Source organism: Vidua macroura, chromosome 2, assembly GCF_024509145.1.
Source record: "Vidua macroura isolate BioBank_ID:100142 chromosome 2, ASM2450914v1, whole genome shotgun sequence".
In the NCBI taxonomy this organism is placed as follows: Eukaryota; Metazoa; Chordata; class Aves; order Passeriformes; family Viduidae; genus Vidua; species Vidua macroura.
In genome coordinates this window covers 32,924,194-32,952,138 of record NC_071572.1, presented here as the reverse complement: position 1 = coordinate 32,952,138, position 27,945 = coordinate 32,924,194, and the positions used below count along the sequence as shown (strand labels likewise).

Here is a 27,945-nt window from a genome sequence, read left to right as displayed (position 1 = left end):
GTGCTGGTTTTGGGTGGTAAATGGTCTGCATGATAACATGGCAACTTTTCTGTGGGCCCAGGCTCTGCAGCTGAAGGGTAGAACAAGACATGGCCTGAAAGTGAAGCCAAAATAGTTGAGAAAGGGAATAATGGAGGGAAATCTAATGTTTGGCAGTAAGTCTGGGCCATTGAAATGTAAGGTGTGGACCTCAATGAGCCTGAGGAGGAGCAGGAGCCTATGAACTTTGCAGAGCATAGAGGGAGAGGAAAAAAAGCATCTTGATTTCATGGTCTAATCAAATAAGAAGTAATGCTAGTGGGAGTTACTTTATATAGTTGTTTGGTAGGATATGGATACACAACTTCTGCTTTGCTCTGAGTAGCATTAAGCACACATCTCCCAGTTCTTGGTAAGTGTATGGATCCACATACCTCTGCCAGACGCAGTCTGCCAAGACCATCTTTTTTTTTTTTTTTTTTTTTTTTTTCTTTCATTGTTACTTTTAAAATATATAATGAAACATTGATTAAAACAGCAACTTTTACTCAGGTATTCTATTTTATAAGAAAATTTCTTGATAATCAGCATTGTTTTGTTTATATACTCTTGATTCTTCTTTCCAATGACTATTATTCTGTTGAAAATATAAGGACCTGAAGGGAGAGGAAAGGAAGGGTTTGCAGTCTTTAGTCTAATAGCCAGGGTGATGTGGTAAGAGCTTGGTTGGCTTAGCTCATACTGAATGTTTGGCCAAAAAACATTGTCTCATCCTCTGCCCAGACTGCTGGGGAGCTGCTGCCAGAGGAGGAGAGAGGACTTAGAGACAGAAGTGGAAGGAGAAGCATTTATATGGACAGAAATCAGTAAAATGCAGAGGCAGTAGAAGTAGTGAAAAAAATGAATGGAAACTCTTCCATGCAGCTACAAAGGGATACTGGGTGAAGGTGAAATACAGCATGAAATACAGAGTGTGAGCAGGGTGTACTGAGCTATGGATTGAATTAGGTAAAAGCAAGTTAATGCTGTGGTTATAAGTAAGACTTTGATGCAATCAGTCCCCAGATATGAAAAAAATCTCAACTCCACCCAAAGCTGCAGGTAACAAGAATATGCACTTGTTAGTCCCAAACCCTGAAGCCAGACAGCCAAGTTAGCAGCATTCCTTGCTAACACTGAATATCTTGCACTCATAATTACTTACAGCTTGGTCTTTCAAACAAAAGCAAGACATGTTAACAAGATAAAGACATGGAAGGCTGTGATTCCTCATAAAATAAAACAATCTCACCCCACAGGGATTACAGAAAGAAATATTTCCTTTCTTCTTCTTTTTCCTTTCATAGCTTGCTGTCAAGAGCAGATGTTTTAGAGCACAGTTCTGCTGGTGATGGGTATCTTTCAGTCTGCCTCAAATTGTAAATGTCTCTCTCTTTAGAATTAATTGGCATCAGAGTGTTTTGTCCTTTTGCGTTAAAAGCACTGGAAGTCATTCCTCAGCTGCAGCAAAAATTTCCCAGATCGTGATGGTCATATAGTAAAGAACTGAGGTTCATGTAAAATTGAATGTAGTTGATGGAAAAATAGATTAATGTAGATGGGAGAAATTAGCCAGTGAAGTAAAAAAAAAAGGTCACAGTCTGTAGTCTGGCAAAATCATATGGCTTTTTTAAAAACCTGCTGTACATAAGGAGCTCAAGTGATTTACTATCTGAAATAGAGCAAAAGCTGATAAATGAGTCACCAAAATGATTACAGACAGTGACAAAACAAGCAATTCTCTACTTGATAGGGGCTAATGGGGCTGCAGGGACAACCTGCAATAATTGTGCTAATGGACCAGCAGCAGTCAGAGACCACACAGAGCTCTGCCCACAGCAGGTCAGAGCTACATCAAGGACAGCACTGTGAGCTGGAGCCAGGGCTGTCAGAACTGGGTAGGTTCAAAAGTAATGCACTTGTGTTTGTTTTTTTTTCTTTTTATTTTCTTTTCTTTGCATGTTTTTATATTATTTCTTTTGGACAGGGTGAAATATAAAACAGATTGGCAGTTACAGCCACTCAGTTTTAAAAAGTGAATCAGTATTGAATCAGTACCATGTGAATTAGCATCATTCAGAAGTAGCTGTGAAAGGCTGAAGGCTTCACTCACACTTTCAGAGCTACTGTCTTTTCTGTGCTAGTCAGTAAGGACAGTAAACACAGTCCATCTGCCATTCACTCCCTGGTATCCTTGAGCAGATTTTCTGTAAGGACTCCCTTGCCTGAAGTGGAGCTCTCTGAAGTGAAGTATGAAAGCATCTCCCTCAGATGGCCACCCTGGAAGTTACATTGAACTCATATGTTTGGCAGGGCGTTGCACTTGATATTTGAGGAGGAAACACTATGCTTTTGAGGAATTTACTGTAAGAAGTCTAATCCTGAGTAGCATAGAGTAAATATTTTGCAGTGACTTTTCCTCCCACTCTTGTGGTCTGATGCAATTCATTTTCTCTGCTGCCAAGAAAATAAAAAAGTAAAAACAATTTCAAATACTCTTTTGTTTCTAATCTTCCTAGATGTGATGTGAGCAACTCTACCTCCTAAACCATGTCAATGACATGTGACCTGGAAACCTCTTTAGGAGTATATTGACAGCTGGTTCAGCATGTAAACCTCATACAGTGAAAAGGATGAACCTGAATTTAGTGAATCATTCTGCCAAAAGGAAGAATAAACCCAGAATGAGGGTAACAAGGAATACCCTTCTGTTTTCTATGATGTGTCTTTAATCATATAAGCTAAAAGAGAAGGGCAATGTTGTAATATAATGTAAATTTGTGGGTTTTTGTTGCATCCATTTGCAGCATATGTCTTCTTTTCCAGTTTGCTCTGTACTCTGTATGTTGGGCCTCCTAGTGCTTTCTAGTACAGGCCAATGAAAAAAAAAATGCTCTACAAAGTGGTGCAATGGAATTAATGTATTTTAGACATTATTTTTTGGGTCACATCTGCTTGGCATACTGTAGTATGTGACTAAAACTTAGGCAAATCAGAACTGTAAGAAGTAGTGGTGTTTCAGAGTAAAAACTTTGAACATCAATCTTTGGAAAGCTATTGTTTTTAACCTTAAAAAATGACAACTAGCACTCCTTTCAAACCTGCTCCTAGTTGAATGAAATTATTGAAGAGGATTACATAGCCAGAAATATTCCAACTTGCCTATTTTGACAGAAAACAGACTGTTCTTGGCAGAAGAGAATGATAGATTTTCATAAGGATTTGTATGTATGGACATTGTACTAATCACAGTTTTGAATCTATTTTTCTGTTGATAAAAGTTGATAGAGGTACACTGTTGTTGTTAGACCTGTCATGCTTTCCTTCAGCTGGAAATCTCATGTTTGTGAGGCAGAACACACAAGAACTCTGCATCAAAAGCAGTTAACAAATGTACCAATCTATTTACAATTTGGAGTAGCACTAATCAATTAATTTTCTTGATATACCACTCAAAAAATGTTTTAGGCTCAAGTAGATAGGTTGGAGAACAGAGAATTCTGGGTCTTCATGCTTCTTAAACTCTGTATGAATCTTAAGAGATTCAGGTCATGCATGTAATACTTTGAGGTCATCTAAATTAAGTATTGACACTGGCTTCCTTCTTTGTAATGGAATTTATTTACTTGGATGCAAAATTAATCATCTGGATCTCAGATGAGATCTGCATCTGTATCTCTTCAGGAATGAGGGTCTTCATTAACAGTAAAGTTGCAAGTAAGAACATTCTCCTATTTTGGTTACAGCATTTGACTGTTGACCAAAATAAATTAATAGATAAACTGGAATAATACTTCAGAGCTGAGACTGTAGCTGTACCTCATGACAAATAAAAAATGTTGATGGAGTCCATCCTCTCTAAACAATGCCCTTTTAAAAATTTGTCCATGTGCTTTTTTCTTAAGTTTGTTTTAGGTCAAAATCTGTTCTGTGTCATGTTATCTGCCATGTGTCGTGTTATTTTTTTTCTCTTCAGTCCACGCATTTTCCTAATGCTACTGGAGGAAATAATTCCTGTAGCTTCAGTTCTTCCACTGTTCTAATTAATTTTCATTTCCCATAATCTTAAAATAGTACAAAGTGATTTTTTTTTCTTTGTGACAACCCACTGCTGTGGACCTCTACATCTCATAAACATTTTATATTTGTCTGTTTTTAAAACATATCTTTTTAATTATAACCTACTTCTAAATGTCATGACTCAAATGAACCTACATTATTTTCTCTCTAAACTGTTATTTTTGTATAGAGGAACAACCATTGTTCTGTGTTGTTTCTTGAGGTGCAGAAGGCCTACTTCTACATTAACTTTTAATAACAGTGTCTGATTAATGGGCACTTTAGTGTCTTTTTCTGTTTGTTTGTTTACTGTTTATTGTTTTGTTTTGCTATTTTATTTTTTGCTCTGCTGCCAAGAGTATCCACTTAATTGGCTCCTTTGCATTTCCATTTTGTCAGAATATCCTTCAGTTTTCCTACTATGTCCCACTCTATGGATATTTTCTTTTTGCAAAGTGCCTGTGCAGATGGTATTAAAATGAGAGCTGTTGATGCAGCAACTGTTGACAATGATTTCTGGAGTTGTTTTATTGAAAAAAATATATGCAAGAATTCTATTTGTCAGCACTTTTCCCTGTGTTTCAAGCTTGTCTTATTTGGAGGCCCTGTTGGTTCAAGAAAATGAAACCTGTTTTATCCATTTGAGTTGATAATCAAACAGCTGCATAACTGGTTCAACACATGGCAAATGACAAGAACTGCTTTTTAAACATTTAAGTAGTGGTTTCAGTTCATTCTTCTAAGAATGCTAACAAGAGTTTTTAATTGAAAAAGTAATAGATTATTCAGGCATTGTATCTGCTTGAGGAATCAAAACACCTCTAAAATTTCTTCTATCTTTATCTGCATTAGCTGTGTTGTGCTGCTGGTACAGAAGCTGCTAGCATAGGGCAGCCATGTCAGCATGGGCTTTCCCCTTTTCTGCAGATAATCCCTTGATGAAGAATTTTCCTTTTAAGCCAGGGGTACTGACACTTTCCCTTTTTTGTTTTCTTTTTCTTTGGGAGCACAGAATGAAGTTTTATTTATGTAACCTCATTTCTGTGTGGCCAGAAGAGTGAAGAGTTATTGTTCTATCTGTTTTTTTGATGATCAGTATTCAGGATTTATTTAACTTTGGGATGGTGCTAATTTTAAAAACATAGATAACCAATATTATGACATATGAAGAATATGCCATTTCAGGAACAACATGGAAGGAAGTTACCTCTGTGAGACTATGGAGTAACCAAAGTTATTCCATTCTGTACAGGGTTGAAGGGAATGTGGTGTCTGAAAGGAAAGAGTCTGGCATCTCTGTGACAGGGAGGGAAAAAGTGTATTAAGAAATATGATGTACAGTTAAACTATACTGCTGGAACAAAGCCATCTGCTGTGTAGGAAGAGGAATTTCCTTCTGCATCCTGAGAGATGTGATTCTGGTTTTTGGTTTTTCAGTGCACAGCAGCATGTTCTTACCTGGAGAAGGATTAAAGTTTAAATCAGGAGGAAGGGAAGCTGAAATAACTTTTTTTTTTTTTTTTTTTTTTTTTTTTTTTTTTTTTTTTTTTTTGTGGTCAGTTAGCCCACTTTAGGGGGGACTTGCCAAATATAATTTGCATGATACTCTGTATGAGGAAATCAAATTCCCAGACTTTCTCTGGAATGTGTTATTTATAATCCTTGGTGTTTGGGTTGATTTGTTTGGTGGTCATTTTTCTTCCCCTTGCTTCTTTTTACCTTGAGAATTTCAGTTGAACATTTTTATGGACTCTGATCTTGTGTTTTAAATTTGTCTCCCTTTGGTCAGCAACAAATCAAAAATATGTGTTTCAAAGCTGCTTGTTAATACAGATTAGAAGCTCCTTCTCTGACATTGTAGCCTTGAGGGTCTAGATTTCTAAGGCCTACTAAGGCAGGAAAAGATGTTTGGTAGCAAACCAGAACCCAAGGCTATGGAATGAATTTCCCGAGGTTTGTAAATGGTGTATGTTAATATGTAACAGTGATCTAAATGAAGGACTATTGCAGGGAAGAGCACCTTCTTTGTGAGATAAAACTTCATTTACTCTTGAATGATTTCACTGAATATCACCCAAATAGAAGAGAAAATATTTTATTGTTATGAGCTGACTTTTCATTCTGTTTGGGTTTTTAAATTTGTTCCTCTGGGATTTTCAATGTTTTAAAAGTTTTTGGCTCTGATATAATTCAAGGTGGAATGCAAATGACCAGTTATGTGGAATTACTCTGTTTTGGAAGAGTTACTAGTTAGGAAGTTGTAAGGAAGTTGTGTCTGGAAGAACTTGTTGATAGATTTTTTTTTGTACACTTAATCAACATTGAATAACTTTTTTAATGAAAAAGAGATTTGATTTAAGTGCAAATAAAATGTACATTAAAAAGTACTTTTTATTCATGTTTTAACATATGTTCCCCCAAACCTTTGATGCTACAACATTCTATCACTTCAATGCTTGACAAATAACAACCTTCTCTAGACATGGATACATCATCTAGTTGTATCTCAGACCTACTCTTCTGTTCGTATTTCCATCATCCAAGCCCCCCGTATTGCATCTTTAAGAAAGGCTGGTCAGATATATAGTTCAATATTTGATATTTTTCAAATTCCCTTATGGATCAGAAAAAAGGTGTGATCCTCCTTTATTTGTCATAAGTTCAGTTAGCAGCAGAGCTGGTTAAACTAAAAGCCCATTGTGAATGTCAAGGAAAAATGCTGGCATTTAAAAGCCAAACCTGCAGAATATACTAAAGTATCAAAAAATGCAGTTATGCTTTAAGTGTTCTTGATAAATTGCTTCTCTATTACAGACTTACTTTTCACTATACCCTGCAGCATTTGCAGATAATACATCTTAACAGGTTATCAGTGTAATCCATAGGGAAACAGGGTTTGGAATTTGGACCACTACCCATACTGGCTCCTGATGCCTCTTTCAAATTTGCAGCTTGCTGGCAATTGCTAACAGCTAAACTCTTTTGGCAGCCTCTGCTCCTGAAATTTATTTTCTCCTTCAGACTGTCTGCAGTTTTCCATGTGGTCTCCTTAGCTTTCCAATTCCCTTTGCTGAAGCAGAAAATTTAGAGGAGGAAACAGCAGATATGCTCTTCAGTCCAACTTCTTAATCCTTCTAATGGTAGGTTTTTGGACCTGCTGTATCACTGTGGTCCTGCTGGATGCTCATGAAATCAGAGTTGACCTGTGTCCCCATCCCCACCCTGTCCCTGCTCTCTTGTTGGGTTCTGTGGGACAGCCTCTGGCTGGGAAGATCATGGCCCTGCCAGATCCATGGCCAGTCCCTGCTTTTGGCTCCCTCCCACAAGGAAGATGGACCTCATGATACCCTGACATGGGAGAAGAAAATGTGTGGAGAACAGTGCCTCTGAGGTAGAATCAGAAATGTTTAATGGCAGCTTAAAGGTTAAGTAGTTTCTTTTATCTTCACCCACTAGAGTGAGGTCCTGGTCTGTTTACTACCCTCCAATGTCTTACTGATGGAGACCTTCCCTGACAGAAGCAGGCAAAGACTCTCGAGGTAAACAAATTACAAAATTGTGGAGATACCCATTTTTTTTTTTCAGAGAAGCACAATAACCCTACAAAGCGCGATTTGATTTTAAAAGAGGAATCACATGAAGCACTCTATACTCCAGGCTATTTTTGAAATTAAAATTGCCTTTGCAGAACATGTTCACTTTCCAAATCCAGCAGAAATGAATGAAGCAAGCACATAGTGTGTGCCCTATCTAAGGAACCATTTCCATCTAGGATGAGCTCAGCACACATTCTCTACATATTTCTTAAGCATTTCTTTAATTGCCTGGGGTCTTGGCATGGCATATGTTTCTCAGTTTGGAATAATAGAATCATTTAGGTTGAAAAAGACCTTTAAGATTATTAAGTTCAACAGCCTTCCCAGCACTACCAAGTATACCACTAAACCTTGGACCTAAGTGCCACACCTACACATCTTTAAATGAGTTAACTGCTGGTTACCTGCTCATAACTCAACACTTCTCTGAGCAGTCAGTTCCAATGCTTGACAACCCTTTCCGTGAAAAAAATGTTTCCAAACAGCCAATCTGAACTGTCCCTGAAACAACTTGAGGCCATTCCGTCATGCCCTGTCACTTGTTTTCTGGGAGAAGAGATCAATGCCCACCTCACAACCTCCCTTCAGGCATGGAGAGATAATCTTCCCTGACCTTTCCTACTCTTATTCTCCAGATTAAACAACCCCAGTTCTCTCAGCTGCTCCAGACCCTTTACCACCTTATTTACTGTTTGGACACACTCTGGCATTTCAATGCCTTTCAAAATGAGATCTACCAGTTGGCTGTACCTCTCACAGTGTCAGGCTATTAGCCAGTGCCAGCCCTTCAGGATCCCTTTCTGGGGGTCCCTCTGCAGGATCCTGTACAATCCTGTCTAATAGAAAATGAGTCTGTATTAAATAATGCCTTCATTGCTTATTTTTTCTGACATCTTAACATTGGATGTGTTTAAAGAGTCTGGAGGTTATTTGCTGATTTTGAAGCTACATAAAGAAGTCAACAGGAAATATCTGGAAACTCTGTAGAGATATGAGCTCTGGAGTCTTTGATCCTTCTCTTGACTCTGAGTGTATCAGCTGCCACACTTGATTTTTGATGGGTAGTCATAACAATTTCCCCATGGTGTGCTACCGCTGAGGAGAAATCATCACAGAGGGTTGTGGCTCTGTGTGGGCTCATGTATATAGCAAAGTTGTCAGATGTATGCATACAGCTGCTTAGTGCACAGTAAAGGTAAAGGTTTAAGACCTGAATGCTCTGATGTTGGTCAGCACAATTTGTACCACATAACTGTTCCCCAAAATGTGGACTTCATCAGAAACTCACAAATACCAAGTTGGTGGAAGAATGTCTTTTAAGTGCAGTCAAAAGCTGGTCTGGGGCTTTCCTTCTTTGTGTTGTTTTGTTTTTGTTTTGTTTTTACAGTTATGGTAAGAGTAATTAGTTCAGTACATATGATTTGTATAAATGTTTTCTATTTAGGGAAGATGAAGTTTCTGAAATTAGACTTTATTCTAAAAGAATGTAGTAATGATAAATTAAATTCATGCTGTTGTGACTAGTCTCCTTTATGATTAATTAGCTCTCATATTTTTACTCAGGACTTCTCTTCTAGAAAACTTTGCTTTGTTTTTGTATTTGTTATAAACTCTTGGCTCAGTAGTATTCTTGAGCTTTTATGAGGCAACCTCATGCTTATAAAAGTTTTAGATACTAGTTTAGAATTAGATTACTAAATCGGGGAAGCATCCTAGCTCTTTTTTCCTCTGAAGAAATTCTGCTTTTAATTTTTTATATAGTGAAATTTTTAATAAGTCATGGTAAAAATGTTTGATGTTCCTACATAATATATATGCTTCCATATTCACCTCTTCTTCAATTCTGACCTGATCTTTCCTATGGAAGTGAGAATTATTGCTTTCTGGTTTCATAGAAATAGCTCCCCTACTGATAGTTGCGTGCAGGGCATAACACATGGGAGATGAAACATTAGCTGTTATTTAAAATGTATCCTTTTTATTATAAGGAATAAAAGCAATACATTGTGTACCATGATTAATCTTTTCAATACAGGGCTAAATAATAGGTTCCAGTCAGATCTAGTGATTATTTTAAGTGTTTACAGCCTAACTAGAATGAGCATGATCTTTTACTTTGTCAGGCTCTTGTAGGATGTTTATTTCTTTTGGCATCCTTTGCTGTAGTGCATTTGGGACTGAAGTGTTGCTTATGGCTGAACATCAGGGCCCAGCACAAAGTCTTCCTTTTCCTTTTGTTTAAAATTTCAGGTGTAAACACCATTAGGAAATGCCTGAAAATGTGGTCAGAGTGCAGGTCTGGGGCTTGACGGCAGGAAGGTATCACCTGCAGGTAATGGGAAGCAGACTCCGTCAGCCACCAACTCTGACTAATGTCTGAGGACATTAGTCAGACTGGGAGCAGCAACTGGAGTCTCCCACATCTATTCCTTTCATCTGCTGCTCTCACTGTACCTCTCCAGAGGGCCAATTTGACCAACTCAAACTATTCTATGATTCTCATATTTGATGTAGAAAATACTAATGATTTTTAAGTCTGAGCTATGAGAGAAGAGCCATGAACACAAGTGGTGCCCAGCTTACCAGATCCTTGCCTGCAAATCTAGAGTGGTCTTTTCATCCTGTGAAGAGGCCTTGTGAGGCCTTAACCAATTAACTCACAATTGACTATTGTTAATGAGCTGACCTGGTGATTAGCCTCTTGGAAATGTTGCTGAATTGCTCAGTAGAGTTGGATTATACTCCATTCTAGCATATGGATATAACCAAAGTTTCTAGCCATTTGTTCAGGAAAAAACATTCAAAGTGCGACCTGACCCCAGGTTTTGAAATTTTGATTTGTTTCCTATTTACAGTGTCCCAATTACCAGCTACTTGCTGGGTTGAGGAGCACTAAGAATTATGCTAAGATGGTTTTTGAGCACCGCAGACTTCTTCTTCTATCAGCAGGGGGTCTTTAGGCCTTCCTAGGTTTTGGTTGAAGATGATCTTTTATGTTTGGATTAAGTGGATGATCAAATTGCACTTCCAACATCTCTGCAGAAGTATGAGGGGCACAGAGGGGTTTGTGCTAGGCTCTGTATTCAAGGATGACTTTCATTTTTATAATCCATGCATTTTTTTTAATGATGTTTTCACAACTTTTCTTTCTAGAGAATTCAGCCTTCAAGATTCCTTTATGCCCTAATTAGCTTTATTGTTTATATTATTCTCATTCTCTAATTAGAGTAATCACATCATGGGGGAGTGGAGGCTCGTCTACTTTTTCTCTATTTTTGTTTTGTCAAGCCTGGCTGTTTCCTGCTGCTTATTCTTGTCCATGTGTTTTTATTCTCTGCAAATTGTTGTTGTCATGTACTAATTGTTTTTACTTTATCTGAAGACCTTTTCCTTTTTTACTGTCTGTCATTCTTGGCCATCTGTTCAGCTCCATAGTTCCATTTAAAAGTGACAGGACCTATACCAGCAAGTGGGGATTACAAAGTGTAGGAAGAAATTGAAGGTGATACTTAAGTGAACGTGATGTGTTTAATTAGCATTTTGGATTCTTCAGCCCAGGTTCTGTCACTTAAACCACCTTCCACCTGACCTTTATACTCCTTTTCTTGTTGTCATTCCTGTGGTTGCTTTGCTCTTCAGCACTTTTTGCAAACTGGTTATTCACAGTAGTAGTGAAGAGCTGCTGAGGTGTGGGTTGTCAGTGGATATACATATGCCTGTGTAACTGAAAGCAATGTTGGTATCAACCCCTAACAATTAGAAGAAAATGGAAGTTTTTATAGAAAGTATCTGGTTACCATCTCAGATTTTACACATCCCAGGAGGAAAAGAACAAAAGGAATTTCAGAAAGGTTAATAGTGTGCACAAGGTGAGGTAAGATCAGAACAGCATATATTATGTATCATTTGAAGCCTTTTTTTCCTCTGGAACAAGTGACATTGCTGTGTTTAAAAGTAGAAACAGTAAATGGTCTTTTCATGAGTCAAATTTCTGAACTCATACATTCAAGGTCCACCATCAGAATTGTTATAAAAATTGCCCCATTTGAATGCAGACTTTGAGTATAGTGGGATGTTTGGATTAGCCAGATTTTATCAGCAATGTTGGGATTAGCCAGATTTTATCAGCAGTGCATGGTGGGCACACATTTAAAGTCCTGATAATGTTCCTGCTATCCCTATGGGTTTCATTTTATAAAAGCTCTAGGTAGCCTTTTACATTGAAAGCCATGATGAGATTAGAATAATACTTGCTTCAAATTAATAGTTAGACACATAGACTGTGTGCTAGACACTTAGACTTTCTTCTGTGTGAATGATATTCTCCTACTTAAAGAAGGAAGCACTTTGATAGCTACAGACTATGCAATCATCTCTTCACAGATGAAGTGTCAGTACAATGTAGCACCTGAGTTGTAATTTGCCCAACATTTGACATGAGGTACTGAGTAATTGAATCACTCTAACTTTTTCACTTTCTTCAGTTGAGACTGAAAATATGTGACTTACAGCAGAGTTTGAATGAGCGTTGTGGCCATTCAAGGCTGAAATAACCATATACAATTGCTCTGCACCTAGCACATCTTCTGACTGAAAACACTGCTGAACAAACTGGCCAAAGCAGTATCTGGAGGTTTTAATTTTACAAAGTCAAAGCCCTACAAATTGCAAGAAACTTCACTGTCTTCCATCATGCTATAAAGTCAAATATGCAAATTCTTCTTTTTGAGCTGTCCTTATATTTAAAAGACTAAATAACCAGTCACTGTTGTGTATTTATTTAGAAGTCTATGATTTTATAGTTTCTTTCCCCTCACAGTCCAGCAATAGTGGAAGACATTTTGGGTTTCCTCTAAGTGGGTTTCCTCCAGGGGTATTGAGATCTGCATTTTGACTGTATATCTAGCATATTTCTTCGAGACTTTCTGGTGGTGGAAGGCTACAATTTTGAATGGAATGCATCTGAGTGTACCTGAATAATGTTGATTTTGATAGGAAATGTCTCTGAAAGAGCCTGGTCTTGGGAAGATGTTCTAGAATGGCTCAATTATTTAGTCTCTATCAGAAGTCTGCCCCAAAGCCAGACCTCTGTGGTTGTGGTTGATTGTCTTCAGCTGCTTCTTTAGTTTGGGGATTTATACTTTAGCAAAAAGCTCCTTCACAATGCTAAGCTGCAATATGGCAAGAAGTAGCTTACACTGTTTAATTATCTGCAACACCAGGACCAAGGCTTGACAGAAACTCTTTGGAAGGGATTGTGCTGCAGAAATGAAGTACTTCTATTCAGATTTTCTTCCCTAACACAAAGAGTAACAAGGTTGCTGTAGAGATTAGTGGATTTGTAGATGGTGATCTATATATCAAATAACATTTATGGGAAATAAGTTCTTCTATTATCTCATATTTTATGAAGTATGCTAGTGTAAACTTATATGAATGAGTCCCCTGTGAGTATGAGGAAGTAAGTACCATGACTAGTTCAAACTTAATGAATGAAAACCCTAATTTAGGTCAACACCATTCTTAAAGAATATTTAACTAATTAAATGGACTTGTAGCAAAATATTCTGTAGATCTGTAGTGAATAATTTTGCTGCAGACTTAACTATTCTGTTTTTTTTTTTTCCCTCCAAAGATATCACTTCAATTTTTCAAAATTATTCAGCTTGAGGTCAAAAACCACTGTTTTTACAGAGAAGACACCACTACTGAAGGTTTCCTCAGAGGAAAATGGGTAAGTTACTTTCATTTTTCTCAAAATATTTTTTCCTAAGTTCTCTTTTACTTAATTGCATGTGGTACTTTCTTATATCCTAACACCAAACCTGCTGGGAAATAAAGTGAATAGCAGGGGCTTTAAGCAGGGAATTACTCTGGAGAACCTTGGTAGCAGAGAAGGGGCTGAAAAAAGGGAAGGGAAGGATGTAAGGTGTGAGGTCAGGATGATTATAGAGCCCTAAGCATAGACAACTGCAGGTTCTGTGCTCTTATTCCCTCCATGTGCTGCTGCATAAAGTGCACTGAAAGACACAGCAGAACTATAGGGAAGGCCCTGATGACGGAGTTTACACACCAAATCCTGAAATACATCTGCCTGGTGTATCAGAGAACTAGTACTCTCAGGTGCACCTAAATGTCATGGGGTCTTTGCTCTTGCTCCCCAGTCCACCCAGCTATGTCACCAAGGGGAGCTTGGTCTGTACTGAATAAATCTCTTTCTATGAAATTTTCCATAAAAATCTCTCAAAGTGAACGTAAGGATCTGCAAGGTCAGTTGCATCTACTACTTGTTGAAATAAAACACTGTTTTGTTTTATTATGTTTACTGAAAATATGTGACAGGTTGCAGTGTATGGCTCTTCATAATCCAGATTTTACCACAGATGATGATTCATGGGACAACAGCTCTGCAGAATTTGAGCAAATGTTTCAATTGGAAAGTGAAATGACAAGTTTTCCCAGATCTGCTTCTTCTGAGAAATACGAAATTTTGGACAACCTTCATGTCAAGTTCAATTTATCAAAGATGAGGTCTGAATTCAAACACTTTTAAAAAAATTTCTGCATGTATTTGTTTTTATGCATAGATGTCTAGAAAATGATTTTATGTAAATTAATACAATAGGACTCCATATTTAGACTGTATCTTGCCATTGATATTTTGAAATTGATTACAGACTCTCCATAACGATCAATAGCCCCTTCTTCTAAGAAGAATCAATCACAGGACCTTTTCTAAATTTGTAATTAAATAACTTCTATATTGCTTTTAAAATTTCTTTGAAATAATTTTTTAAAAGCCCTGTGGTTGATTCCACAGCTTTTGTTTCTCCAATGTTTTGTTGCTTCACTTTAATTCAAATATGTGTGTAAAAGTTCTTCTGTAGTCATTACAGTAGCTTTTCATATATACACAAAGCAAAATATAACTCAGCATTTTTCCATTTTGGACAACAATAATATATTTCACTCTTTACCCCAAAGTAGTCTTTTACATCATATAGGAATGGAGGAAATTGAACCTATTAATATATAAGAAGATAGCAATATGATAAGAGCTTAATTTCAAATTTTCTTGTGATATTTTTGCTGGGGATTTAACTAGCAAAACCTTTGATCTTAGATACTAATTCTTTTTGCCCCTTCCACAGGTTCAGTGTTTTTTCTAGTTTGTTTTGGTGTCTGTAGATAGCTCTGCAGGGTTTTCATGGAGCCCAGCAATGCAGGTCCACATCTTATTGTTGATGTGACACATCTTTCCAGTGGAGTGTCAGTGCATCTTTTCCCAATCTGTGTGTTGTCTTAGCTCATCACTTCACATTTGTTTTCTTCTCATTGTGCATATGGTTTTCTGCTCTCCCACTCTGCTGCTGAACAAATGGAGCAGGAGAATTCCAATGACTGCAATTAGTGCAATGTGAGCACATGCAAAGAAGTTTGGCAGGTGTTTTTCTTCACATTTGTGGTAGATTTTTCTGGTATTTGATGGAACAAAGGTATCAATTGGGAGTGTGAAATCCATTGTTTCCAGTACAGCATAGGTTTATAGTCTGGGGAGGAGCAAGTTTTTCTAGCAGAACTTCCCTTGAAATATTTTCACTGTTATAGTGCAAGCTGTACATATGGGATCAGCTCCTTGGCTGTTGTAAATCAGCATAGCACTGCTGAGATAACAAATGATGCTAAACTGCCCAACACCATATGCAGATCAGATCAAAAATCATTTGGCTTAGAAGAGGGGGTGAAATTCTTCATAGATTTACAGTCCATGCATTTCCAACTGAAGTCAGATAGGATTGTACTGGAGGCATATATCAGCATAGGATTTGGCACAGGGCTTGTACTTGCATTGCTGTGCCAGATTAACACTGTAGGAAGAGACAGATTGCAAACCACGGGTGAGTCAAAAGCTGATCACATCTCAAATGTAAGCTGTTAAAAATGCAGTTTCCCTAATACAAAATGTCATGAAAACAAACAGGCAGGAGAAAAAGACCCTTCTAAATTCTATATTTATTAAAACCATTTCCAAAAACCTTGTTTTTATTACATCTTGCCAGCTCCTTTGGGTGAGTTTCTGTTATTTACAAACAAGTGGTTATTAGTTTATAAATGCTTAATTAATATTTTATTTCACTTGTGTCTTAAAATCAAGGTTTTTCTAATAATAACTTTAAATGTTATTATAAATTGTAAGTCCAAAGTGCAAACAAAAAATATTAAGTACATTAAAATTAAACCAGTCTGGATTGCAATTTATTAATTCATAACATAATAAATTCTCAGAATTCCAGAATGAAACTGTAATGTAAAGATGGGCAGAGTTGACCAGCAGGATAGAGGATCTTTGACTGAACTGTCACTAAGTATTTTCCATAAATCATGTAATACCAAAGTATGTTATCAGTGATGAAGTGCTGATAATGTCTTGTGTCATCATTCCTTTCGTTTCATGCCTGTATTACTTTCTTCCTCTCTCTGCCATCTTGCTTTTCAGTAGAGCAGGGCTAATTGGAATCTCTAGAAGAAACCACCTAACTGGCTTCCTTCTCCTTTCCTCTTCCTTCTCTAGATTTTCATGCTGTGTAAAGTTTGGGTAAAGTTGTTACCACTTGTATTAAATAGGGGACTTTAGCCCCTTTGTACCAGTTTGTGATAACACATTTTTATTAGCTGCTGGTTTTTATTAGCTGCTGTTTGGAAAATTCTAGAGGGGGGGGAAACTTTGGAAAACAATGTTTTTGAAAAATGGGTCTGCAGTAATTTTCTGTTGCTTTTTGTCAATGAATTCATTTAGGGACTGTGATTAAAAATTATTTCTAACATTCTTCAGACTACTCTGCTTTAATATTTTGTCCTGTAGCATCTGTCAATGTAGCTTTTTATTGCACTCTTTCTTTTTCAACTAATTATCCTGGTAACTTGAAATGTCTTCCTTCTTGCTTGTCATCAGGTTTAAATCAAGCTCTGCATTTGTCATTCTGTCAGAAAAACAAGGTTTGAATGTTTACTTTTGAGAAAAAAAACAGAATAAGAATATTGATGTTTTCAAAATAAAAATATGTAATGAGGTGAAACCAATATAAAGGCTTCTGGAAATTAAGACATCAGTATAACATACTGATGGGCAGTCAGAAAATTTTTAGTTGAGTTGTCTTTTGAGTAAGATTAAAAAATGGTAATTTAAAATGCTAAATCTTCAGATTTCTTTCTCAAGACCATGCATTTTCAACATCCACTTTTTAATTTAGAGTTATTCTTGCCTAACCCACTGAGTAGTAAACTTGGACAATCCAGAATATTTTGTGGCATCTCATTTGCAGAGCAGGGCATTCCTTCAATGGGCACAGACATGCCACGAAAAAAGATATTTAGTTTTGTTAGTAGATTTATGCTCATGAAGTATATTTGGTTTTAAAAGGTACTGTTAAACCCAGAAGATTCTTAAAGCTTGTTCTTGTCTTCAAACTGCTTTTTCTAATACGTTTCAGGGTGTGTATTATAAGCCAAGTTTTGAGGAAGTCACTCATGGCACTATCTGTCTATGCAAAGAGCTGTGCTTTCAGCACAGCCATGCCACCTCCCTGTGATAGCAATCATAGCAATGCCCCGTTGCCTCTCTGGGAGAGACAAGAATGAGCTGAGGGGGATCTGGGTCTGCCAGGGGCCAGCAGCAGTAGAGGACAAGTGGTTTCAGGATCCAGCACCAGTTCATTCTGCAGCCTTCCCTCGGATTTTCCAAGGGGCAAATCCTCCTTCCTGTGTATTGAGATCCATCTGGCAGCAGAGATGGTGCAGGAGCTCTGATAATCACCAAGGCTTCCCAAGCCTCTGCTGACCTTGCTTTGTGGTGTCTGTACTCTGATGTGATGTATGATCACCCACAAGTGCTTACCATGATGTTTCTGAAATATCAGAGCTGTTAAGAGAATAGAAAACATTGTTCTTAAACTAGCCAGATAGTAAATACATGTTTCCTTGTGTTTCAGATGCTGTCTAAAATTCCTGAAAGTTTCAGGCCTCTTTATCTTCGTAGTTGTCTGCTCTGTAAGTATTGAATTTGTAGTGTTCCCCAGCCCCCATTTCTTTAGAATTAGTTCAAAATGAGCTATAATATTTTCTCTTAGTACACACAAAATGTCTCGAGGCAAAACTGACAATACTATGCAGGGCTAGTCATACTCTTATTTGATGCACTAGTCACCTCTCAGGACAATGTGGTTGGGTAAGCAGTTGATTTGGAGGAAGAAACAGCTTAAACCCAAATTTGTAGGTCCCTTAAGGAAGCTTGTTGAATTTAGGATGGATCTTTTGATCTTGACACGTGAGGAATGCTCATAGGGAAAGCTGTGCTTGGGAGGATGCTGCAGCAATGGCAATGCTTCACAGTATCAAAGGCAGAAGGTGATGAGGAGGTTGGCATCTCCTTCAGGTGGCCAAAGTGCTGCCCTCCCTTAGCAAAATCTTCAAATTCAGCAAAATCTTAAACTGAAAGTCTAGAGAAAAATTTCAAAAAGTTGGAGTTTATTTTTTTAGCAGCTATGAGGAATTCCTTTTTGGTTAACAGGGCTTCTGTGCCAGGAAGAAAATAGATGACATTCTGCATTTCCTCAGGTATGGATGCTGCTTTCCAGATGGATCCTGAAGATTGTCCTAAGAGACATTTTGAAAAAGTGCATAAAATATGTGACTTTGGCTGTAAATTAACTGAAGGAATATTACTTACCCTTGTTAAGTATCCCAGAGATGCTTTTCAACTGCTGTGGAGTTATACCTAAAATACTAAAACAATCTCACAACTGAATGTGCAATTTAAAAGAGTATTTTTAAAGTACTTGAGATAAGTTTAGCAGGTCCTTTGCAGGTTTTGTGCTACTAATGAATGTTTATTTTTTATCCTTGCCCTAGATTTTATTTGGCATTTATCCAGATCAAAGTATGCCCTGGCAGATGTTGGCTGTATCGCCTCTGGAAAGTTTCTGTATCCTTCTTTCACTGGAAAAAAAAACTGATCTGAAGTTTCATTGATAAAGTAGTTGAAAGAGTGTGTATTTTCTGTCTTATACCCTGAGAGGACTGGGTGTTCTCAGAGCCTTGGCTGCATTTAGACTTGTCCTTGATACAAGCCCACATACTCCCTCTCCAAGTTGTACTGAATGGCACTTGTCTGGGGCCGAGAAATTGTTTAGAAGAACAAGCAGTAGAAAAACCCCAAATAAAAATTATTCATCATAGGTCAATACAGATCTGAATGTGAAAAGTCTTTGAGGGTTGAACATTCAGTTAGTTGAAAACCAAAAACTTTTGCAAACAAATTACATTTATTCTTCCCACTATATTTCTAGTTTAATCAGTCTGGTCTGAAATCTGCTTGACTCTTATTTCACTAGTGTTAAAAGAAGATGCACCTACAGATATATTTCACAAACTCCTGCAAGGTCCCTTGTTTTGAAAAGGTGCAAAAGGTTTTAATTTTTGAGATGCTTTGTTCTTCTATATAACTGGTCAGGTCCATAGCTTTGGGCAGGGAGAGTCCATTTTAAATAGATTTAATTATTAGCGTTCTCACTGTCACCAGTAATGACATTATATAATGCACTAATTAGTAGGGTAAATGAGGAAGAAAATGTTAGTGCTTTAGGGCAATTTATAATTAAAGTTGAGATTGCTTTTTGGAGGGATGCAAAAGGACTTTTAGTAGGACCAATGACAACTTCAACTGTAAACTCCCATCAATATCCTGTTCACATCAGTGTTTTTGGTTCTCTGTGAAACAGTGTTGAAAGCTCCTGTGGTGGTGTGGTGTTAAACAGCCCCACAGCTGTCACAGCCTTAGCTGCCAAATGAGGATGAATTGAGTCTTTAAGTTCAAGTTTTATTCAACTGTCATAGTATAAAGTGAGGATTTCCTCTCTTTCCAGACTTGGGTTGGACCCATAGTTGTTGCATTGTACAAATTAGCTCTGCAACCAAATATTTCCTTTGTTTCAGGGAACTGCATTTGGGACTGGGATTTTAGACAAACAGGTGTTCCTGTATTTTGCATTTTACCTGTAATGTCAGGACACTTTGAGACAAATAGCTGTCAGACAGTCAGAAGATAGCATTTCCATTTCTTACGTGACAAACCCAAAGCTAAAGGTTTTTAGTTTGTGTAATGTGTCTTGAAAACTAGATATTCTGTCTCCTGTCTGATGTCACTGAGCTGGGAAAAAGTGAGAGGTAAGCAATCCAGCAAAGCCAAGCTTCCTTTTCAAGGTGATGTAATAATTCAAGCAGAAGAATCAAGGAGAATGATTGCATTTCTAAGAGTTCTGGAAAAGGCACCAGCAATACCTCTTACTATCACTGTCAGTCTCCATTAACATAGCAGTAAGTTCATGTGGTTGTCTTCCTCTTTATTACATAGTGAAGAAAGTATTCCACTTCTTGGCTAGACCTAGGTAAAGTTAACCATTCAGACAACAGTGTTGAAAATGCAATTTATGCTGGCTGACAGACTGCAGTACTCCCAATGGTCACTACAGGCCACTCTAAATGACCACAAGATTTTAATGGTAGGTTACTGCAGTAGTCCTTGCCACAAAGCCCTTGGAGGTTGTCATATGAGACTTCGGGTGGAAAATAAGTGTCTTAACTCATATGATGCCAAAATATGCAAATGAGCACACTTTACCTCTTGTTTCTGCTTCAAAAACTGTTTAGAAGTGTTGAATAAGTACTAACCACCATATATATTTTTTATTTTTTATTTTTTGAACTCCTTCCTCTCAGTTCTGTTTTTTTTCCAGAAATGCCCAAGCACACTGTTGGGTTGAGTGTGTGCTCACATATACAATGTATCTCCATACACTAGAAAAGTCAAAACAAAGTGTGAAATATTTTTAAAAAACAAATTGAGTGATTACTTTTGGACTTTATGTCCTTTGTCATCCTGGTATCACCTGGATTTTTTTGATTTCTCCGCCATGCCCATGAGATCTCAGGTTTGCTCAGGGGCAGGACTTTCCTTCTCTGGTGCTGGGGGAGGCCTTCATTAGCTGGTGTGGAGGTGACCTGCTTTTCAGATGAGATCTCTGTTTGTGTTGCTATACCTTTATCTCTCCTTTGGTTTTACTCTAGCTGTTTTTCTTCCCATTACCTTCTTTATTAGCCCATGTGTTTCTCCCATTGCTTTGTCCACCCCATGGGTACAAACCTGGCATTTAAACACTGAGGTGTGCTGGCTGCAGATTCTGGAAACAACATCTTGCCTTCTGTGAATTAATAGAAGCTTTCCGAGTCTGTAATTTTGTGTGGTTTTTTTTTTTTTTTTTTTTTTTTTTTTAATACTGATTTCCATTCAGGCACCAGACATAAATTCAGTAATTTTAGTATAGTTTTTCAAAATATTGGTAATGCGATTCTTTGAACATAAATTCTTGCGATTTATTAGTTTTGAAATTCTAACAATCAACTTTATAATACCAGAAAGAAGTAAGTTTATACTGAAGCCTGACTTGAGGACCCTTTCTGCAGGAAGCAAGATTCAATATCACTGTTGATGATATTGATATTTTAATATGTGAAGCATTTTCACATCTTTGTTCAAAGGCTGTATGTTAAGGCGAGAACATCTTTAATTATTAAGATGATAGAAGAAGAGTTATAGAGTCTGAATAAATTCCAGTATTTCTTTGTTTACTTACATATACCTATTCCAAGACATGAACATTCTTATTTTTTCTTAACTCTTTGGCCATTCAGACCTTCAGGAAATGTCTCTCCATTAACTGAGTGATCAAAGAGTGAACGAGAAATATGCTTGTTCTTCACAACTTACATACATTTTCAGACTTGAAAAATTTTCTGAAGTACTAAATATCTTTTATGTTCATTCTTTTGTTTCTAATAAATACGTCCCTGATCTAAGCAAATTTTAAGCTTTTGTCCAGCAATAGGGAATGGACAACTGGAGCAGAACTAGACACTCACTTTCAAACTTGAACTAGGTTTTATGAAATTAAAAAGTAATTGGGATTCATCATGCTTTTAAGGAATTATGCAATCAAACTGTAATTTCACTGTAATTTAGAGAAATGTCTGTCTCTCTGATACGGTGCCTTCTTTGTTTCACTGTATGTCATACAGTTATAGCTATTTCTACACTTCTCAATAGTAAAAATATTTTCTTTTTCAAAAAATGGTAAATCTTCATCTCATTTCTGTGCAATGGATCTCACACCTACCTCGCTGAAGTGTGAGTTTCCGCCTTTACTCTGTCCGTCAATAGCAACCTTTTCTTCCCTCTCAGCATTTGTACTTGCACCCAGTCATGTTATAGGTGAGGGAAGGTTAGATCAGTGTGGGCAAAGCAATTTCATTTTGCTTTTTTGGACTGATTGTCAGAAATTACCTGTGGAGTGGACTGTGAATTCTTCCTGAGTCTGGCCAAGGACCTTGCATTTTTGTAAATATATTTTAAAGTCTTTCAGTCTTGATCTAATTATCTGATTGCTTAGGTGTTTGATATCTCCCCAGTTAAATTTTTGGAGCAAAGGATGGCATTTTGCAAATTAAATATTTTCACAGCACCCAGCATAGAGACTTTCTTACTCACTTTATGTTCAAAATAAAACTCAATAAAAGTACATAACCTGAAGTCACACCTGAATGTGTATCTGCTTATTCCAAGTCGGACAAAACCAGAGATATCAAATTGACTAGACAGGGGCCGTTTTCATGGATATATTTCCATTCTCTCCATGAGAGATTTTGTTACTTCCAGTCCAGGGTTAAGGTCTCAAATTGAGAAAGCAGAAGATGTAAATAGTAAAAATATGTTGAATTTTAAATCATAGGTTATATTTCTCTTTTTGTTGGATTCAGTGAAACTATTTAGAACAATTCCACATATGGATGAGGAGTCTCTAGGACAAGCAGACTTACGACTCATTATCAAATTCCTTGCTGAAGTTGTATGAATTTGAGTGATTTCTGCATGAATTTGTGTTATTGTTGCAACTGTTCACCATGAAGCAAGGAAAGGTCACTAGAAACCTTGCAATCATGCCACGACCATTAGTGACATGGAAAACAACATTTACCACTCCCTGAGCAAGAGGTGTATATATAGAAAGAAGGATTGTGAGGCAAAGAATATAGTCATATTTTAGCAGAATTTTCAGCTTCCTTGAAGATTCTTCCCCAGGGAGCACAAATTAATATAATTTATTACGAAACCTCTCTAATCCCTTTAATTCTTCTGACCCTTTGAATATTTTCTTATTTTGTAACTTTAGTTCTCTACTGGCAGACTCTCCTCCATAATTTTTCCTTGCAGAAAGCATTTAAAAAAATTTCTGGTTTTGATGTTGTTGGAAATGTACTAAGCATTTAGGCCTACAGGCAATGTTCAAGCTGTTAAATAGATGGATGAAGACCAGGACCACGTGCAGAGGCAGCCAAGAAACAGAATCTCAAGGCACAATTGATAAAATGCTGTAGAAATTAGTTTGTTACAGAACTTCCCAAACTGATGGAGCAGAGAGAAATGATGTATCCACTGTAGACAATAATGGACCTGGATTACTCGCATTCAAAAAAGGAGGAAAATAAAAAGTTTATAGAGCATTCATCAAATGGGGAAGCCAATAGGGACAGAGAAGTGTGTGGTTTAACTTGTTATATTATGAAGGGATAATGTAGAAAAAAAACTCATCAGAGATGAGAACGGAGATAGGAAATAATAAAAAAAGCACAAATACTAATGCAGAAATAACACCAGTTAAGGACAATATGCAAAAATGGATGCTAAGATCCAGGGAAAAGGCCTTCTTTAAAATTATAATATCCTAGAGAAACTAGCATAAGTGACCTGGTCATAAATCAGGATGAATGGTGTATAACTCCCTCAGAAACTTGCTGAAAAATAATCCATAGACAAAGCATTCTCAAGGTGCATTCTACATTATACAGAATAGGATATACAAATAGATGTTAAAGAAAGCATAAAGTCAGCCATCTGTGTGCAAATACAACAGAGAATCTCTATCAAACAGGGCTTTTTGGCTGCCTCTGTACATATCGAAATAATTACCTGATGGAGGGCAGAGCAGGGACTCAGTATTTTGGATGCTGACTCAGCTACTCCTGAGTTAGTCATCCTAGGCTCTCTTTTATAGTTAACAGAGAGAATGGATGTTCCTCATGAGCAGTTATTCTCATCTTCATGTAGTGAAGCCATGAATTCCATCTAACAAGCACCTTTTATCACTGATTTTAGGGAAGCAACCATCATATGCAGATGTCCAAAATACAGGAACATGAGCTGTGGTGAATGAATACCAGTTTAAATGTTTAGCCACTGCATCCCATTCCATCAACGTAAGCCAGATAAAAATAAAGTAACATGAGGTGACTGTCACATACTCCTCAGAAAACCAGGATCAGGAAACACAGCTATTGGTTCAGCTGGGAGCAGCAGACGTGCTCTGGTGCCAAATACAGACAGCCACAGTGTAATGCTTCACAGAGCAAACACAAACCCAAATCCCTTGACAGGCTAATTCACAGCAATAATGCGATTTCAAGAATAGAACTATATCAAAATGAAGCAGTTTAGCTAAGTGAAATAAAAAATATCAGCTCTGCCTGTAAATCTCCCCAGGGAGACTTTTTTGCTTTAAAGGGGCACACTGGAGGGCACATTACAAAAAAAAGTTCAGGAAAGGGAAAGCATGCTTAAATTGCAGAATAAAAGGGAATATTAGAAGTAAAAAGAGAGTTTTCCCAAAAGTTGTCCATATCTGAATAATTAAAATTTAGAGAAAATCACATTCTGGCAATTTAAGGGAAATACAAAAACAAGGTAAGGCAGAACAAAAATATTCTGAAGTGCGGCTTGATAAAAAAAAAATATTTTTTTTCATGGAAGCGTTTCTGAAGTTTTCTTCTGGTTTATTATGACTCCACCTTTCATAAAGGCTGTGATCTGCTTCAGTCTAACAATGGAATTATGACAGTCCCAAAATATTGTTTGGAAAAAGATAACTCTGATGGGATTTAAGAGCCTCAATGCAGACTGGTGAATGATGTTCTGTTGCACTTGCAATCAAAGGAGAACCTTTCTTTTTTTTTTTTTTTTTTTTTTTTTTTTTTTTTTTTTTCCCTGTGACTTTTTATAATGGTTTTATAAGTGCACAGAATGGAATGGAAAAAGTATCCTTATCTGTAGAGGAAAAGAAGAAAGGAGCCACTCTTCTTGAAAATAAGGTTTAATTTTAGACATATTTTCTAATAACTCCTGAATGTGTCATCTAGGTAATTACAGGATTTATTTTAAAAGTATTGCTTAAAAGGAAGCTGCCATAATTATATGCACCTGAAGCTTCAGGTGCATGTAACTTTTTTTCACTCCTTGTGAAAAACTGACTCTCAAAAGTTGTCCCAAACCTTAGGGATAATGATTTCAAGTGAGCAAACCTTATAAAAGGTTTAATTAATGTCTCTAGTTAAAGGTATGGATATAGCTCCTATTTAGATTCCTATTATATATCAACTAGTGACACAGAAAAACTGTGATGCCAAATCATATTTAAAACTTTCAGAAACAGAAGAGAGTTGTTGTAATTTCTGTTTATGTTTGCTAAGAGTTGTGAGTGTAAATTCTTCAGACTGGACTTGTCTCTTGATTTGTTACATGTGAGATTATTTTTTTTATCCTTTCTTGTGGGATTCCTTTAAGCAAATAGATGGTTGGGCATTATTTTTTTAATTAATGGCATATGAGTGTCTCTGGTGGTGTTTGCTCAGCTTGCCTTGCTAAGCAGGGTGACATTTATATTACTTTGAATGTACCCACCTGGTACCAGATCTAGGGTTTTTTTTTTGTTGTTGTTGTTTTTTTTTTTTTGTTGTTGTTGTTGGTTTTTTTTTTTTTTTTTTTTTTGTTGTTACTGTGAGATATTACTCTTTTCTAGATCCAGAGGGACCTCATAATCTCCCAAATCTTTCCCCATTAGACGCTGACTTTACATGGATGATCTTCCCTGGAGGTCACTGGAAGCAGGACAGAGCACAGCACTGCCCTGAGTCCTCTAACTATCCTGAGATATTTTTTCTTTTCCTGTTAAAAGTCTCCTAGTTTTGAGGGCTACAAAGCATCTTTTTGGGAAAATTATTTTGGTGGGTGTATGATCTGGTACATCTGGTACAGACTGTAGTTTCCATACTACTCTCTTTGTAGTATGCTCAATAAAATATTAGATAAAACCATAAGATGTTCAAGCATGTGATTAAGTCTCATGATTTCAATGGAACATGTATGTGTAAAACTAAGGAGTTATTTTTGTTTGTTAGTTTTTTGTTTTGTTTTGTTTTTTTTTTTTGTTTTTTTTGGTTTTGTTGGTGATGCCTTAGCTTTCTACCTGTCACAGGAGCAAAACAATTACAATATTGGTCTATTACAGTAAAAAACAAATTGTGAAGGGTTTAAAATCTCGGGCTCTCCTCATCCCCTCCCTTCCCCACCCATTAAGCCACAGGGATGCTTTTTTCAACCATGCCAGAAGTGGACTATTACAACACGAGGTTTAAAAAGCCCTAGATATATTGGGACTAATAGAACCAGACTTCCAATGGATTTGTGGATCATGGTTGGCTAATTTTTCAATTATATTAGACTAGGAGTGTAGTTTGACCACACCTCATGTGAGATATCTTAAGAAAAAGAAGTAGATGAAGGAGCTGAGGGTAATAGAGACTGTGAATACTTCAGCTGAAAGGAGATTGAGACGATCATTCAGATATTTGTAACATTGTGAGCAAAACTTTGACCAAAAAGCAAATAGGCAAAATCCTCTGTAGTTTCTACATTGTTTTCACCAGTACAAGTTCTGTAATGTTTAAATTGCTGAGCTAATGGTGTAGCCTTCCATCTAATACAAGTACTTAAAGAGCCTTACTTCTCTGTCTCTCTGTGTATTTCTGTGTGCTATTTTGAAGCTTTGATACATCAGGTGAAAAATCACTGGTAATAACAAAAGTCAATAGGAAAGATATATTTGTTCTGAACTTCTAACTCTTGTTTTATTAGGAAACTTGGTCAAAACAGTACTACTTGGTGAGGAAGTAGACATCTGTTTTGTTTTTTTTTTCAAAATTCCTGAAATTTAGCTGAAGAATGTATTTTTTCAATATAAATTAACTAATTTTTTCCCCCTGGAATTTGTACAGCCTATACAGCCTATACTATTTTTACTGGAAATTTGCACCTTAACAACTTTATTAACAGCTATGAATCTGACTGACTTTCATGATTCTACTCTGTTAAAGTTAGACATAGGAGGCCCATTTGGGGCACAAGTGGTTGATGAGCAAACAGAGGAATACATCGTAGTACAAATCAGCCAGAATGAGGACACAGGATCAAGGAGGAGGCACCAGCAGCAGGTGACAATCTTTAAGTTATCTTTCACTTTTTCTGAGATATGTTTTATCATTTATTTCCATCACCACTATGTGGATTAAGCGGCCGTGCTTCTTCTTGCTGCTAAGTGTTTAAATTTCAGCATTAGAAAACTTGCTGTAATTAAAGTTGCATTTTCTTTTGCCTTTATAAGGCTTCTCTGGGCTTCCTGCATTAAAATTTTGATCTCTATATTCAATGCAAAGTGTGTTTTGGCATCCTCCCTCTGGAAGTGTCTCAATTCAGTGATTGAATGAAAGTATGAGGATGAATTAGTTTGATTAAACCTGAATACCCATAACAAACCTAATCAGGGGGAATTAATTTAGGCTGATTTTATGCATGATCAACAAAAAAAAAATCAAAAATGGACAGAAGAGAGAAAAAGAGAAATAAAACCCTGTATCAGAGACATATCACTATCACTGACTTCTGCTAATATTGCTGAATATGATTCTCTTGCAGGTGGTATACAACTGGTCTCTACCCTTAAGTTCAAGAAGAAATCAGCAGATCATCACAACTAGAACCTTTCAGATACCATACAGGTTGGCTAAGAGACTTAAAAATGATGCATCGAAGGAGTAGTTTCTGTAGACTTGACTAAGTAAATGTTATAAAAATAATTATCACTGCATGTTCCAGAAGGGCAGGAAAGGATGACTTCTTGTTGCCCTTTGAAAGTATTTACAAGACTGGTTTGTACTTGAGTTAATTTCTAAACAATAGTTTTTAGAAGGAGAGAGTTTGTTTGAAAATGTTTGAGGAGTTGCTTGCTTTTGTAAAGATATAACAAGTATATTGATAAGTACTCAATATAAAATA

The 27,945-nt window shown here is 36.8% G+C and overlaps 1 protein-coding gene across 4 annotated transcripts in view; it reads left to right on the top strand.

Annotated features, from left to right (window-relative positions):
- Positions 1-27,945, top strand: part of OCA2 (OCA2 melanosomal transmembrane protein) — a 187,896-nt gene that overhangs the window by 31,178 nt on the left and 128,773 nt on the right. For all 4 annotated transcript variants that reach the window (XM_053971895.1, XM_053971893.1, XM_053971894.1 and 1 more), the window contains exons 4-9: positions 13,309-13,407; positions 14,016-14,204; positions 17,663-17,720; positions 18,582-18,654; positions 26,947-27,104; positions 27,586-27,668. In XM_053971895.1, the coding sequence (XP_053827870.1) occupies positions 13,309-13,407; positions 14,016-14,204; positions 17,663-17,720; positions 18,582-18,654; positions 26,947-27,104; positions 27,586-27,668 (660 nt within the window). The remainder of the gene's footprint in view (positions 1-13,308; positions 13,408-14,015; positions 14,205-17,662; positions 17,721-18,581; positions 18,655-26,946; positions 27,105-27,585; positions 27,669-27,945) is intronic.